Raw genomic sequence first — 18,363 nt, 5'->3', positions numbered from 1 at the left:
GTCTATGCAAATGTTAATTAATTATCTATACAGTTAGTATTTCAAGTTATTATTATCAGGAACTGATATCAGTCTTGGCCGTACCACGGCATGTATATATTACATAGCTATATACAAACATATATGTCTCTTTTCACTGAATGAATTTAACGTCCAAGACATGACATTTTTATGCTTGCATTATTATTATTCTTTAGTGCCTAATGTATTTTGACTTAATTACGTTTTATGTTTTATACTACTAATAAGCATACAAAGTTTAAACTCACTATTTCCTTAGAGCAGTGATACTCCTTTTATTTTAGCATATTCTCAATGGCGTGTTCACCTAAGGAATGCATTATTTGTCAAACTTTTAACATTGTATTTGATGAAATCATCTTGTATCTTTGAAAAAGTTATATATATATATATATATATATATATATATATATATATCACTTATTTTGATACAATCGACAGATGGATTAACCACACTATTTGGTGCTTTCATGATATTAATTCGCAAACAAATCTGAATCGTGTAGAGTGAAAACGAAGTCCGTAGGTAGAATAGGATGTTTATGAGTAACACAAATCTCTTTACAATACTGTCCTACAGGATATATGTGTATATACATGATTTTAGTTAATCAATATTGTGAATGAAGATTTTTCAAATAATGAATGCTCCCCTTTATATCTAAATCCTACGTTCCATCAGTTTTGAACCATCTTTGATAGTCCTTCTTCTTGCATCTCTATTGAATCTAACTATAATTGAAATACTTGATTCTTTCATATACTCTACAGATCCTTATGTTTTTCTTCTTTAATAATTCGTAAAGTATTTCCAGTTATTTTGAATGTCAATGTCATCGTTTTTATGTTCTATGAATGATGCCGTGTATGTTTTTTTAAAATCAATCATGTGTATCTGTTGAGACTTACCGATGAGTTATGCATCCAATCTATCTTGTTTTTGTGAAGTACATATTTTTGTACTTCACTTCAAGACATACTCTAAATGTATCACAGCTAGTTGATACTATAATCAGATTTTGTTTGGTCAATGAAGAGAGCATGTTCCAAACTTGCGGTTTACAGTCTGATAGTTCATAGTGCATGTTTGTTTGTTTGTTTTTGTCCACTGAATATTTGTAAAGGAAATATTTCTATTTCTTTGAAATGTATATTTATAAAAGCTCATTTTTTTCTTTATGTTTAGTTGCCTTAGGCTCTATACTTGGAATATTAATATTCCTTTTGGCCACTCTTCTTGTCGTCTATAGTCTAAGGCATAAGTAAGTTAAAGTTTTTTATTATATATATTTCTGTATTGATGTGGGATGTAACGCTGTATAATGGTTGATTTGTCAGTGTATATATATACATAAGTGGATGTCTAGTATAATTCTTTAACATGAATTATTTACCGACTCCATTTATTATTGATATATTTAATACTTGAATAATCTATACTGATTTTCTAAACTCTTTCTAGTCCTTCTACGTAGAAATGTTATACACTTATCACTTAAACAGAATCTGGAAAGTGAGAGGTGTCGAATGAACAGTTAAATCCTGTGGTTTATATGTGACGATAATATCTTCGGAGCATCTAGGTCAGTAATCATCCAACCAAGATATGATGCATAATGCATTGTTTTTGCAGAACTTCCTGAGAAGATTCCATTAAATACCGACTGCAAGAAATATAATTTTCAGCTATTTCCTAGGTAGTGGTGAATTTCTACCAACAATTTCTGTGCCATTAAATGTTCATTTACTTTATCATAGTCAAATAGGATTATCACTATGAATAGCAAAATTTACCAAACAATCAATAATGTGATTGTTGGTAAGCAATGGACAAATGTTGTAGGATACAGCTGAAGAAGCAATTGGGGATCTGATGAAAAAGCAATATGAAAAATGACAGAGATCAAAAAGATTCGCGGCACTGCAGTCAATTTCATTTCATGACGCTTGATGTCTATAACCATTAGTTATGGTTGTCTTATTGACCCTAACTAAGCTTTATTCAGCTTACAACTGAATGATTGTTAAGTAGCAGCCAATCTCGCATTTGTGCAATCTTATAATGCTGATGGAATTCTGTTAACTATGAAGTTGGTTTAAATCCCACAAGTAATATCAGTTTCCTACAAAGACTACATATATGCCTTACTGGCGAGTGTCATATAACACATAACCCCTACGTCAAAGAAGATTTCCTATTGACTGTCTTCAATTAACTCGAACAGTCTCCGCCTACTAACACAATTCAAATCAACAATCGCTAATAAATTACTCGATTGATATCACGTGTTAAATTAATCATCTCTACTTTATTCCCAATCTGTTTTCGTATGCACATTATACTTTTTAACATAGAATCGTCTAGGTTATCCTTCATCGTATTTTTCTTTTTAGATTATTTGAACATTATCATAAAACTATTGATCTAGCTGCAATTTCATCGTCGAATCGTCTTGGTTCCTGTACATTGGGAACATTTAGTAGATCTAAAGATACTTTATTATTTCCAACATGTAAAAAATCTCTCATGTCATTCCATAACAATAGTAACAACAACAACAACCATAATCACACAATTTTCACCAATGGAAATCTCTTCAAATCTGATCCACATTTATTGAGTCATAATACAATCAATGAAAGTTTCCCAGATTTTCAGAATACAGCACAACAACAACAACAACAAACATTTTCACTTCATTCATCAACTGTTTCGGGTGTGAATAGAAAACCGTCAAATATTGACTTTATTACAGATGGTCATTTACCACCATGGCGTAATTCTTTTATGAAAAGAAATCACAAAACGCCTACTGCTATTTCAGCATTAACATTGGTACCAAATACACCGAATTCAGATCGTCGACAGATTATGAACTCATTACCATGGCTACGGACAAATTCCACATCTCATATTAGCAGTAATAATGGTGCTCCCTCTTCCTTTAATCATAATGCTAATCATACTAATAGTACTACTAATACTAATAAGAATAATAACCATTCAAGATTTGGAGCATCTAGTGAAACAATTCTATTTTCGTCATTGAATCCACCGAATGGTATGCCACGTTCATGGTGGTTACCATGGCGTAGAAGTATGCGAAAAAAACGTCGATTATATACACAGTTACAAAGACGTCAGGAAATTCAATCATTATCTCAACGGGGTCTTTTAGAATCATCTGGTAGTTTTTTAGGGAAATCCACTCCACAATTACCAAATAATCGTCATTTAATGACATCATCAAATAATAGTGGGCTATTGGTGAATGACAATGTTTCAAGATTTGGTACAACTGCTGAACCATCATTACCTGCGATACCTATATCATCATCGCCATCATCAACATCATCGTTATCAAACAAGGAAGAATTGATTCATCAACATCCATACTCAACTCATATTTTTTTAAGATCGGGAAGATCTGGCAGTGAAAGAACACGACAAAGTACAAAGACGTTGATCACGACCACAGACAACGGTAGTAATTCCGGGATAGTTAGCGCTTTATACGCAAATGATGATCAAGCGAATTCACCAAGTTATACAAAGTATCCTATGAATTTGCCAAATAATAATAATAGTAATGGAGACAATACATCACTGTCTATTTATCCCAAGACTAATTCAAATATACAATCTATTTCATGGATCAATGTGAATGATAATGATTTACCATGGAAATTTACACCACCAAGTAGAAATAGTTTTAGTAATGGTATTCGACGATTATCATCATTTTTTCGTAGTTTTAATCAAAGTAACGGATCATTTACACCACCAAGATATCATAATAACAATAATAGTAATGGTTATGGATTATCTTATAAAAAATCATCTTTAAGGTCTTCATCATTCAATACATCACGTACAGAGATGATGCCATCAATGCCAGTATTACCTACATTTAACTATTTGACTACACCAAATAATAATAATAATAGTGGTAATATTGTACCATTGACCAGTCATTATCCGGTCAATAAACAACATTTTGATTCATTTCGATTAAATGGTCGTCATGTTACTCATCCGTTGATGCAACCAGCTTTGCAATCAATGTCAGGTGGGTAACATAGTTTTCCTTCATATTTTCGGTTAAAATTTCACACTACTTGCAAATAGTCATATAATAACTATTAAAGTTATCCCCTTTACGTTCAATGTTGATTGACCTGCATTTTCAATTCATGTTTAATTATTGCTGTAGAAGGTTTAGACAGATTATAAGTTCAATCTGTGAAAATTTCTAAAAATCTCCACAAAACACATTCTGATAATAATAATCACATGCTCACTAGTGACTGACTTCAGGAGACACTTCTGGAGTTCTAGTGAGAAGTCGTTACCAGTGGAGTTCAACCAGGTCTGTTGTGAGATAGGAACTCGCTGAAGACAATGGTGTACGGTAGCGCAACTTCGTGGATTGGTTGAAGTTAGACATTAACACCGTTGGATGCCGGCTCAGTGGTCTAATGGTTAAGTGCTCGCGCGCGAAGCCAGTAGGTCCTGGGTTCGAGCCCCGGGTGGTGCGGGGTCGTGGATGCGCACTGCTGAGGAGTCCCATACTAGGACGAAACGGCCGTCCAGTGCTTCCAGGTTTTCAATGGTGGTCTAGCTTCAACTGACTCATGAGTTCAATTTGTGAAAATTTCTAAAGATTATAAAATCTCATGGATTATATCATGGACTAATAATAATAATAATTATATGGTCGCTTGGGAGTCGTTAGGTGAGGTAAACAACTAGATTCCGACGAGGTTGTGTGGTGGTTAGCCACCGGCTGCGAGATCTGAATGTCTTGGCTTTCATTTGCAACTGGATCATGGATGCACACTACTGAAGAGTTACATATTAGGATAAAATAATTATTCAACACTCTACTTTCTAATGATTATCTCATTGAAATGGTGTCGAATTGTTTGCTTTCCCAAGAGGAGCAATTGGAATTGAATGACATGAAATGACCCAGAAAGTGTAAACGATATGCACTCAACTTCCTTGATTGGTAAATCACATATTATTGGTCACATAAAATTTGTCAAAGCTGAATATCTAGGTTTTATGTGGCCGAAGATGTGGTGCATATTCTTAGCCAACAGTATTTCTAAAACAGGTTAAATACAACTTGTGGTTATTATCATAACATAAACAATCATTGGAACTGATATTTTAGATTAAGTAAAACCAATAGCAGTGAGTCAGTAACGAAATAAACAATCAGTCAGTGTGTTTGTTTAGGACCCATATTGTATAGTTTATCTCAAATTAAAAGGATTTAGCTGAAGCCTTACAGTACGTTTGAGTAGTTCACATTATCCTGTCAAGGATATGTCCAGTGTAGAGACACCCCAGTTCTCTTTATGATAACTACCATCAATTTATATCGTTTATAAATTGAAGTTGATTAGGTGCTCAACGCAAGACCTCAGGCTCCTCGGATCCTATAGCCTCACTGTTTAGTTGTCACATACAAAAAAGAACATCAGTCTTTTCAGTGTTTCCTTGTTTTCATTGGATGTTTTACTCAGGTCAGTACTTGTCTTAAACTACAAAATTCGATCATTTTCTTGTTTTCAGAACAAGCGCAAGTTATACCTTTTCATTTTATGTTTTGTCCCTCTTCTCTCTTCATTCCACTAACAGAATCGAAGGATTTACACAGAAAACATAATTATATCGAGAATATGTGGAGTACTCAAACAGTAAAACTATCATTATTTCATCAAGATGCTTATCAACACCAAACTCATCATACTATGTATAGCAGTGGAGATGAACACACTACCATCAATGATATGTTATCACGTAACACAACAAAAACTAGTTTACAAGGAAGTAGTCGACTAGATTCCTTACTATCCACAGAATTGATTGATTTATGCAACAATAACAATGGGTGTAGTAGTAGTAATAATAAAAATATTGTAAAGAATGATCCATTGGCTAAATTAAATTCTACTTCAGTGACAGTAAAGCAAACGGTACCGAATTCAATGTACAATAGTTCACTAAGTTATAATAAATTTGATTATATTGAAAAAGATGAATTAAATCATTTACCATATCTAACAACTGATCCTTATTTGGAACCTGTTTCACTGAAACGAAGACAACAACAAGAAAAACAACCGGAAAATTTGATAAATACAGAGAAAATCAATCTCATTGATCATTATAATGATATAGATCTCGATACAGCAGTGAACGAAAATGGTGATTTAATCAAATTAAATAGTAAGTTGCATAAGATGATGTTCAAAATAGAAATGACAGTATACTCTAAACGTGCATGTTTAATATATGGAAGATTTTGTTGAGACTGTACAATTTTTGTGGCTTCCACCATAGAATAGACGATTACTGCAAAGTACAAAGAATACTGGCATAACTATTTCATCCTTGATTTAGACTACTGAATAATTGGGAACCAGCATGATCGCCGGAATACTCGTGATTGAGTTTTGTTGAAGGGCTTTAAGATAAAATGGCTATCAAATAATTCCTCCTTTTTAATGGGTACTTAGTAGAAAAGTCATTCTGTGATATAAACTAGTCGTTGATATTAGCGATTTTTTAGCGCGTTAGTTTTCTACTGGATAAGGTCGCTAACCCCATGCCCAACCCTCCTTCTTTATGAGGGTTTGGGATTGGAGGGATTCCAGGCGTAGCCAGTCATTGATATTAATTAGATAAAACAATTTATTGCTCAACCGAATTAAAAAACGTCGAGTTATTTAATTCCAAGTTTGCAAAGCGTATGTGAGCATAATCCTTAGTCGAATCAAAATTCATTCGCCTAAAACTGAATCAACCATTATAGCCTTTAAAGTACTGAACTTATGTTATTTGATTTTTGTTGTATACAGTTAGCATCGTGAAGTGCTGTTTTAGGTTAATGTCTTGAAAAACTGACTCTTTAGTAGTTACCGCAGTTATAAACCTATGGAATTCAGTCGACAGTTTCTAAACCTCAAAATTAATTGGTAAATTTGCAAACTGAAATACATGTTTTAATAATGCTGTAGAAGTGAAATACGGTTGAGCTCAGTATCTGTGGCCTAGAGGTTAGGCGTTCTCGCGCGAGACTGAAGGTCCTGGAGCCACAGTCCTAAGCGTAGGATTGTGAATATTCTCTGCTGAATAGTTTCATACTAGGACGAAATGGGCATCCAATGCTTTCAGGTTTTCAATGATTGTCCAACATTGATCGTCGATTCATGATTTCAATGAAAATTTGTTTCAGTGAATTTTTCTGAAGTTAACTCAGTTGAAAATTTGGTACACAAGGTAACGCTTCTTAATTTTCATTCACTTATCATCAATACTAAATCTCAACAGCGTATGGTTTTACATAATATGTAAATTATTTTTCTTCCAAGTCATTGAATGACAACTGTTAGTCAGATTATAAAATTATAATGAATTACCTGATTTCGACAATATCTAAATCATTTGGTTGATCACTGGGTAGTGATCAATGTCACAGATAGAATTCGATCTGCACTAAGGAGGACCTGATCCAGTTCACCCTGATAGCTTACCAACCAGTAATCAATCAATTGTAAAAGAGGATGATTAGTCACGCCCTGGATAGCTCAGTGACTATGAAACCGGGTGACACGGGCTCGAGTCGGTCAGGGAGCATCAGTTCCGTGAAGATTTCATGAAGCCTGAACACAGGGTTCACGGTCAACTAAATCTAACTACAATCTCATATATTTGGTTTCTTTTCTCAAGTGCGGTAGCTGTTAAACGTTAAGATTTTCGACTATTTCGTTGTTTCACACGTTATCGAATGTCTCAATATACAATCGTCTTTTATTTAAATAGATTATAGAATTAAAAAGAAATTACAGAGTTTGATGATTAGTAAATTGTTCAGTAAAGACAAACTGTACAAAGCTTAGACTAATTCAAGTTAATAGAAAGATGCGGCTTATTACAATGTAATTAGTACATTCAGCTGACGAGTCCCATGATTCGACGGAACGTGTGTCCTGGTTTGCATTACCAGCCACCATCCATCTCTACTTACCATGCTTGTGACGTATTGGCAGTATTGAGGCTATCCTCACAGACAGGATGCCAATATGACAGATAGATCAATCGCAGTCCTCAGCATTAATGGGAAGATTCAAACAACCTATACAAAAACTGAATTAATGTAACTGTAGTTATCTATTTAGTGTAATCCACAAGTAATCAGTTCAGGTATTATATTAGGAAAAACATTCAGTGGATCGGCTTTCAAAATCCACATGAATAACAAATTTCATGAGATAACAGTTTTGTCAGTGTATACAAGGAAATCGTTTAGTTGTTCCAAAGAAAGTATCCTTTATTCTTATTATCATCGATGATGATGATGATGATCTTGATGAATTCGTAAATTGATGTTGATGAGAATGAAAGTTAATTGTTCAGCCAAATAGAATTCATGTGGCAGTATGTAACGCCAATCAGATATGTAATGCCTGGCAGCAGAAAATTGAGAAGATCGAATTGAAGCGAACAGGAATGTAAACAGAGAGCAATTGTAATAGAAATAGAATCGGAACAACCATGAATCATGAAGAAGACAACTAAGGGAAGATGTGCGAGTACTTTACTTCATGTATGGTTTTCATATTATAAAAAGGCACTCGTTAATTTCGCATTAAACAATAGATTGGTCTGGTGCACCTGAATTCTTCGTTCACTACACACAGTCTAATATTGTGTCAACTTTCATGATTGTCATTTGTCATTGATTTCTGTTTATAATTGAATTTTCTTCTCAGAATGTGATCAACATCGTGCAGTTCATAGTGGAACAAGTTCAGCAATTAGTTCATTAGTATTTGCTGATGATTCTGATCTTTCTAAAGTGTCAGAAAATTCAATAAAAAGTCGAAAATCTGATCAATATAGTTCATTACACATGATCACATCACAAACTGTATCATCAAATGAAACTAATTCAATGAATAATAATCCTACAATAGATGTTACAACGGTTATTACCAATATTTGTACTACTACTACTACTACTACTACTACTACTACTACTACTACTACTACTACTACTACTACTACTACTACTACTACTACTACTACTACTACTACTACTACTTCTACAACCTACATTTCAATTCCCACTGCTACAGCAATTGTTTCTAACAGTGATGACATTGTTGTTCTACCTCGAGTGAAAAACCCAAATAATATTGATTATGTAACTTATGATGAAACACGTTCGTATGATAAGAAAAATAACCGATTTACACTGAATAAAATTACTGGACAACAACCATATTCAATTGATTATGACCGTAATCCGTTGAATACAGATAACAAACTTGTAGCTGGAACACTAACAAATGCATCAGCATTGTTGTCATCAGATCATGAAGTTCAACGTAGAATCAATACAATGAAAGGTAATTGTCTCATTTCATAGTTTGATAAACACATTTATCAGATAATGCAATCTGTAGTAATGACGAAATGATATTGGTTTGACATGCAATAGTAGTCAGAGGATAGTGATTAGCTGTTTCGTCCTGGGTTAGGTTTCCTTGTCTGTACAGACTCATAATTCAACAAACTATCTAACTTATTACTTTCAGTGAACGCCTTATCACTAGATTTATTTGGCCGATAACATATTATGCAACAATAGCTTGATATGTACCGTGTAAAACTGTTGAATAATTGAGTTATTTTTCATGATTGCTTAAACTCCTGTAATAACCTCAGGCCTAATCTACACAACAACTTGAACATAAGAGAAATGCTGCAAAACGCAGAAAGAATGCTTAACTCCAAGGTTAGTTATTGTACAAGAAATTGAAGGTATTTGAAGCATTTCAGATGAACTTGGGCTTCTGACAGGTACTAAAATCCTACTAAACGTGGTAATACTAGAGGCAGTCACCCAATGGGAAATGTGACAAGTGACATTTCACGATCAAGATGTCTGTGAGACACTCCTATTGAATGCTGATTGGATAAAAAGGTTTCTCAGTGTTCACAAGGCCTCTGTGGACTTTTATCGAGGACTACTCTTCATCTCTTCAACATCTACTATGAATGCTATTCATTATTTTTCCTTATTTCCTTCTTTATCCTTCTTTCTAAAAAAATCATTCTCATAGGTGATTCTGATTCACGCCCATTATCTGATGCAATGATTAGCAATCATTATTATGATTTAAATCGTAATATAAATTATCAAGAAATATCAATGGAATCATCATTACAAGAAGAGGAAAACAGGGATTCTAATCATCAATTATTATACAAATCTCATCCACCATTACCACCATTATGGTCTAATAATAATCATGTGCAACATTTTAATAAAAACCATGTTATTACTGCCACTACTACTACTAATAATAATAATAATGATAGTAGTAAGAGAAATTTTGGTTCAATCGATTCATTATATGAAACAGTGGATTTGCCTAGAACTAATTTACCGACTCCAATGTTAACGTCGACAACAATGGTAAGTCAACAATTAATTGATTTCTTTTTATATACATACTTAACATCGTGTTATTTACTAAATTGATAAGTAGTCTAACGCATATTTGTGTATTTTCAAGGGTGAACTATTTTGTAAAAAGCATAGTATGCATTAAGCTGAAGGAATTTTGTATGTTTTCCATGTATAATCCAATTATGCTTTGTTCTAGCTAGATCTTGCACTTTCAGAAGTATTCATTCTAATGATGACTGTTTGATTTCTGATTGTTTTCCTTGGCACTTTTTTCAACTTGTCTAGTTTTATTGAAATCGAATGTGATGCTTTGCTTTGAGATGATGGTGTAGAGAAATAAGAGGTAGATTATTAAGTCCTTACAAAATTTTCATAAGCAATACTATTCAAGTCAAAGTACACAATGATAAGGGAATAAGTGCAAAAAAACTATTTACAAATGACAACAACTAAGAGATATGCAAATATTGAACAAAGTGACCTGCGTGATATATTAGCGCAACACATTTCGAACAATCTGACCACATATATACTGGTGAAGAACATTTATATTTAAAAATAAAACGTCAACTAGACTGGAAATGGAGGGAGAAGAGACAAACATAATAATAAGTGTAGTAATAATAATAATAATAACAATAATATAAACATAATTTGAAACCCAATCACTCTGGATAATAAACCAATATTACCAAGGAAAAGACAATGTGTTCATTTGATGTGAATTTCTTTTTCAAAAATGTACCATTGTAAAAGACTATTGATATATTATGTGATTACATATATTTAAACAATCTTAAATTACTTGTCTCTTTAAAAATTCTTAAAGATTTGCCACTGTTATGTACTGACAACGTTCAGTTCACTTTTGAAGGTGAGTATTTTGGCCACATTGATGGGGTTGCTATACGTAGTCCTTTAGAACCATTATTAGCAGATGTGTTCATGGTGTTATATCCGAGCGAAGATTAAATCACGAGTAACTTTTCAGACATATTAATCAATAAGTGTTGTCTATATATTCTTATGGTATCATTATTCAATAATTAGATTATGTATATTTATATTCCTCTTATTATAAGCTTCATTTTGACCTATAATTCATTATTATACGATTTACTGTCCCTAAATTATGCTCAGTTTATTAACTACTGTCTCCCACGTTCACAGCCACTTTTTGGCTTTATTGTGTATAAATATTATTTTCTATTTTATGGTGCGTTGCGGTTTGTTTGGTTGATATAAACCCAGTATATCTGAAATAAATGATTCGATTCGAGTTGATTCGCATAGTGGAAGAGAATAACGATCAGCTTCCCTTCCTAGATATACTTCTGAGTAGACTAGAAGATGGCTCAATCAAACGATCCATTTCCAGAAAATCAACGTTTGTAGGTCAATACCTTATTTATTATAGATATCGCTTTGTTCAATATAAACGGGATTTGATAAGGTGCCTATTCAACAGGCTTGATCGTATTTGTACATATGACGCCATTGATGATAATGTTAAGTTGCTAGATACAAGATTAATGGGAAATGGCTATCCTTTGAAATTCATAAATAGATGGAAAGTTCATGGTACAGTGAGACCTACTGAAGCCTTGGTTGAAAAAAAGCCTGTCTATATCACCTTACCATTTAGAGGTGATTCAAATAGCCGTTTATTGAAATAAAGGCTTAAATCAGCCATCAACAAAACGTAATGCTCAGCAAGGGTCATTATCAAATGAATAACAAGGTGCACGCTTTATCCAAAACTTGAAAGACATGAAAACGATTTTGTCACATCCCACTGTCTTTACCAATTTAAATGTCTGTGTGGTCACACATGCATAGGGAGGAGCAATCGTGATTTCAAAATTAGGGTGTGTGGACATGTACCAAAATGGTTACAGAAACAAGTAGAATTAAGTGACTTAAATAATATCTTGTGGATAGACTCTTCTTAAATTTATCAGGAGGACGTCTAATTTTTATGTACAATTCACTTAGAGGAAATTTAATGAAAGTCTTGTATTCTTTTGTGTTTGGGGTACTAATGTTGAAGTGTTGTGGTCTTCTCGTTGTCCGATTTGTTTAGCTGCCACACATCCTGTATTATATCAGAAGGAACTTCGTAAACCGTTGTAACTAGAAAGCGCCGTAATGATCACAGTTAACAAAGTTGTTTCCCCATGAAATTACCCAGGAAGACAATGAAAGTCTCAGAATTAGACCATTTCAGTTCCAAACATGCAACATCTCAATGAAGTGTCCACTTTATTGGTTGATTGGAATAGCCTTGTAACGTTTAGTTATTTTGAAGAGTATAAGCTGTAGTTTTAGCTTTTTTCACCTACCTGATGGATGAACTTCCCTCATGATTGTAAGTTTTACGTTTTCTTTGATAAGTGGACACTAGCTATAACTCCTTTTCTCATTTTTTTGTTTACTTTCAATGTAGATACAACGACAACAACAACAAAAACACTTCATGGATTTCGGAAATCTTGTCAATAGCGAACATTTACGTCAACATCGACGTAGTTGTATGGCATTACCGCCAACACCATCATCTTTATTCAATGTAAAAGCACCAATACGTTTAATCGGTGAAATGGATGATTGGAATTTGCCTAGTTGTTCTGATGATTCGGAATAACTAATTTATGATTCAGAGAAAGGAGAAGACAATGAGAATTATTGTATAGATCAAAGATTTTTAATGAAAATATTCAATTTGTAAACGATTTACAATGAAAATCAATCCATTCTTTATTTATTCCCAGCTTCATTGTGATACATCCGTATCACAGTTTTGATTAAAGGAACTTCCATTCACAGTGGAAACTGCTTCCGAGTTTTTACTGTGAGCATTCAAATGATGAGTTTTGGAAAACATTGATAAATATGTGTAGTTTGTTTCTCTACAATTCGATTGTACCATTCACCAATCTTATATGCATGCAAAACCTGACGCTGTTTAGCTGAAGATATTCAGTGATCTTTCTGTATTCCATTGAGGTTATCTTCCAAGAAATGTTAACATTCAGTAGCAAAATCTCGTTAATGGTTTTGGTTTAGCAATGTGTATTCGGATATAATGGTGATTATTCTGTGTGTATGTTACTATCTTGAAACGCCATATTCTGTAGCTTCTTGTCAAAATGATATTTTACAGACTTCCATGTTATATAAAACTTGCTAATGCTGGTAAGAAATAGAGGAAATAAAGATCTTCGTAGCAAAACTATGAGCCTGAGTTCAATCTGTGTTAGCGTATTTAGAAGATATCGTTGACTAAGACGAAACATTTGTCTTTTCGGTACTTCCTGGTTGTCAATGATTGTCTAAAATCATTTAGTGGTGTAAACTTTGAAAAGTCAACAATCTTCTAATGTGATTAATTCGAAAACTATTCAGTTTACTACACAGAATAGTGATATCAATAAATGATTTCTCTCTGCTTTTTTTCTTTGTTTCCTCATCCTGTCCGAATGCATTTCTCATCAGGATTACTCCAATTTTGTTCTACTCTTAGATCGAATTTTCTTAAACTCCATTCTCAAAAAGAGCCCAGACATTGGTACCATTCAAATATACATGAATTTCATTCAGCTGTTCAAACATAAAACCATATCATCTACTGACAACAAATTATCCACATATACCTCTTTCCATGATCCAGACCATATATATTACTTATTTCGTTATATTCTTAAACAGATTGAAAAATCCTTTACTGAACTGTAAGTGTCTTCCAGCAATACACTTTCTCATTCACTCACTCACTTCCTTTCTCTCTCCTTATAGATAAATTCTCAGTATGTTCTTGACTTGATATTTCTTACTTTTCTGACTGTAACAGAATATTTCTATCAATCTCTTTTTTTGTTTAAATGAACATCACTTTCATTCATTGATATGTATAGTTATGAGTATGAACGTATTCCTTTTCGATGATGTTGTCTTCTCTAAACTAGTTAGGTTAGTTACGAAGCTTTGAATATTCTTTGCAATTGATCCATTCATTTCAAATAGTATGTATGATAGATGGTTGGATTCAACTGAGCTACCAATTTTCGCGTTATAAATGTCCAGTTGAATTTTCAATTTTGGTAACACACAACGTACTCAGTTCACACTTACCGTTTCTACAATTTCTTTCATTGAAACTCATCTTCACATCTTGTACATTTTTTAGTGCATAGAATCTATAAAATCAATATCGTACACATATCTCCTACGGTAAACTGCATTCAGTGGTTTGTTTTCAAACATTAGCAAAGTGACATTTCACGTCTCTGTTTTCCTTAATTACAATTCCTTTGTTATATATACATTACACATGTAAACAGAAAATAACTTTGACACTAACGCAATTCTCTCCTCGTTATTTTGTACGACAATACTAAATTATGCTTGTCCATTAGTTAATTATAAATAAAAATCCAGTTTCTCTATATTATTGAGTTTGTGTCTCCACAATATATATGGGTTCTGTTGGATAGCCCGCGAGAATTATGTAACTCGCTAGCTGGCGCTCATCAGAAAAGTGCATCTGATAATTTTGGGCGAGTGATCTACGTGACATTCGAGCCAGCACCACTCATATTTGCAGTCAGAGTTATTAACACTGACTCCCGGTAGGACTAAGTGATGATCGATTTCATGTCTATCTATTCCTTTCGTGCCGAATGAACCTTATCGATTAAGTTGAAATGTGGTCACTAGTCTAATTGACTCGACGCCATGTGCACTACGTTGAGATATTAGGGGATTGAAATTAGTTGGAAGAGAATCCTACCTGAATTTTAACCTTAGTATTAGTCGCTAGTCCTTTACTTTATTAGGTTATTTTTCATAATCATAGATTAGTACGAAGTAGACTAATGAGCAGCGTACTAGATCATTAAACGTTCGGTTGATTCACCGTCTACATCACAGTTGACTCAAATTAGCAGAAACCAAGTGGTTTCTCCAAACCCATGGTCAGATACCTTCAAATATTCATCCATCGTATGGTCAAGTTGCATAAATCACCTTCTTTTGGCAATAAATATGATTTCGGAGTTGCTCAGTTTAACTAATTTACATGACTGATCAACGATATATACACAACTTATATGGAACAAGCAAACTGCTGGAAATACCTGGTGCTTGAAGTTTTCAGGCAATTTACTTTACAAAAAAACACTGGGTAAACAGTCAGTCATAATCAAAGTATAAGCAGTCAACGAACGTGTGCATCGGCCCACATTGCTGTATCACAATATAAGCCGAGGAAATTAAGAGTAAATAGTGTTCTTAAAAATTATAAAGGGCTATATTTCCAGGATGACATAGGAACAAAAAAGAAACTAGAAATAGTAATATTTCCCAGTGCGATCGGAAAAGTGAGAAATCATACAGAATCATGAAGTAGAAAATTGTGTGAATTGACAATGGGTTCAAGAAGATTTACGAGAATAGGAAGGATATTTGGAGAGAGAAGTGCGAGATAATACACACAATGCAATGAATATAAAACAATGAATAACTGTAGCGACTGTAGATAATAATAATAAAAGTTTGTTACATGAGGCATGCCAGTTTACAGGCAAGATCAAATTGATACAAATGATACAATATTCACTGTAGTAAATTACATAGCTGGGTTGATAATTTATAGGATATGAATGTAGATGGTTTTAATCAGTGCTACAGTTGGCGCACGTCATGAAAGTTGCACTGCGAATGTGCAACTGATGGTCAAGGATAGGTTCATTGAAGATGGGAGCTTCTAGAAATCGCAACCTTATATCTCTTTGGAATACCTAAAGCTTTAAGGATGGTGCAGGGTGAAGTCACTCGTTCCATATCTCAAGGGGGCTGAAAGAGGGAGCAAGTAAAAGAAAGGGCGAGAGGCAGAGTAGCCAATATTGATGAAGGAATGTTTAAGGTATGATTACTCAGTCTAATTTTCTTTTATTAAGGTATTTGTTAAGAAGGAACATTTTAATAGGTTATGAAAATAAAGTTAGAAGTGAAAAACGGTTCAAAGCATGTTGGATACTGATGTTTTAATCTAATGAGTACATATACATTCTTTAATTGGATATTAACAATTGAGGTGTCAAGGTTTTTAGTTTAGAGCCACTTAGTCCCAGGTTCGAAACTCGTTCTACCTACTCTGATTTGGCCAATCGTGGTAGTTTTCTTAACCCTGAAAATCAGAATACGATTCAAAGCGAAGTATACGAATCTGTACCCGGTAAATGAGTTAAAAGGCATTTATCGGTTTGTTACAGTTTTCCTTCACATTCTCCAAAATATGGAAGAATTCCTGTTAACTGAAAGTTTTTCATGAAGGCGTTCTCATTCAAACTGTATCTCTTCTTAGAAACTACCTTTGTTCACGTGTATTTCTTATTGACAAAAAGAACTCAGGATATCCATATACCATATACTCGTCAGGAACATACCCTATTAATACTGGTTCATTATCCATCGTGATTTTCATATTGAGCACTTTAATGATTATCATCACCTTTATTCCCAATTACCTTTGAATTTGTCCAGTTAACTTTTCATCACATTATTTGATATGTATTGTACAAAATGTATCACATAAACACTGAGAACCTTCATCTATCTTAGTGTATGATTTAAATTTATCAAAAAGGGATATAGATCATACCTTTTCTAAAACATTTTGTATGTTTCTGAAAGTATTTCGACGAGATATTCTTAAAAAATCTCATTAGATTAGGACATTGTAATAGATGTGTGATTAAATGATGTGAACCTGATTGTAAACAAGTGGATGATAACGATGATGAGTTGTAGTCGATATCCCACCAATTAGAATCACCATGCTGTGATTCATACATTAATAAGGGCCACATAAATGCAAACACATAAGCGTCGACTGCAGTTGGTCTTTAATTATGTGGATAAGTGCAGGCAAATATACACGAAAAGGTATCAGCGTATAGGAAAGAGAGAAAACAAATATCAGCGTTAATATGATTAAACGGGACAATAGAACAACATCTAACGTATATATTAAAACAGAGGACTGTTTATTCATCTCTACATAAATAGACATTCAGAGAAAATATGCCCAGTTTACAATGAGTTAAACATAACTGAACAAATATATTGAATGCCAAACACGTTTCTAGAAGTAAACCAGGCTTGGAGTTGAAGAGTCCACAAGTTATTACTCTTGTTTATTTGACTAAAAGTTCGTTATCGACAACTTCCAATAAAGTGACTGTCTTGATGATTATTTTTCAATATTAACATACGTCCCAAAATTAGTCGAATAATTCGTAGTTAAATACTGTACAACCCTAAACACAACCTGCTATGGAATAATATTTTTGATTTTAAAAATCATAATGAAAATTATTATTGTCGGATGAATACAAGAGATTGTAGCTGGAATAAGGAAATGGTCGAGTATCAAGTTAGATTTTTCTTTGCATAACTTTTATTTGAAGTTGTACATCTGTAATTTAGCTATACTTTCAACATCGACATCAAAGTGTTGATTTCCTTCTTATATAAGACATTTACTATGAAATCAGAGTTTCCCTTGATAAACTTGACATCGGCTCTCAATTGTGACGTATGGTTCGATTGTCGAGATTATCGTTATAAATGCCGACCATGTGATGTACCGAAGTAATAACATAAATGTTTAATGTGACACACATATTGCTAAACTATGTATGTTCATGTTCCTCTTATTATTATTCCACTTACCATCCTTGGGTTATGCCTAGTGTATTAATTAGTCTCTCACATGCACAACCATTATCGGCTTGATGTTGTACATATGTTATTTTCTGTTTTATCGTACGATGTGATCTGTTTGATC

At 33.4% G+C, this 18,363-nt stretch overlaps 1 protein-coding gene across 2 annotated transcripts in view; it reads left to right on the top strand.

Annotated features, from left to right (window-relative positions):
• Window positions 1-15,320, top strand: part of MS3_00009011 (uncharacterized protein) — a 63,156-nt gene extending 47,836 nt beyond the window's left edge. For both annotated transcript variants that reach the window (XM_051217350.1, XM_051217351.1), the window contains 6 exons: window positions 1,208-1,283; window positions 2,416-4,091; window positions 5,672-6,262; window positions 8,809-9,447; window positions 10,165-10,520; window positions 12,961-15,320. In XM_051217350.1, coding sequence (XP_051064738.1) covers window positions 1,208-1,283; window positions 2,416-4,091; window positions 5,672-6,262; window positions 8,809-9,447; window positions 10,165-10,520; window positions 12,961-13,158 — 3,536 coding nt within the window. In that variant the 3' untranslated portion in view covers window positions 13,159-15,320. The remainder of the gene's footprint in view (window positions 1-1,207; window positions 1,284-2,415; window positions 4,092-5,671; window positions 6,263-8,808; window positions 9,448-10,164; window positions 10,521-12,960) is intronic.
• Window positions 15,321-18,363: the final 3,043 nt, after the last annotated feature.

This window comes from Schistosoma haematobium, chromosome 5, assembly GCF_000699445.3.
Source record: "Schistosoma haematobium chromosome 5, whole genome shotgun sequence".
NCBI classification, from domain to species: Eukaryota; Metazoa; Platyhelminthes; class Trematoda; order Strigeidida; family Schistosomatidae; genus Schistosoma; species Schistosoma haematobium.
Note: the sequence above shows the minus strand (reverse complement) of the source record. Positions and strands in the feature narration are given on the sequence as shown.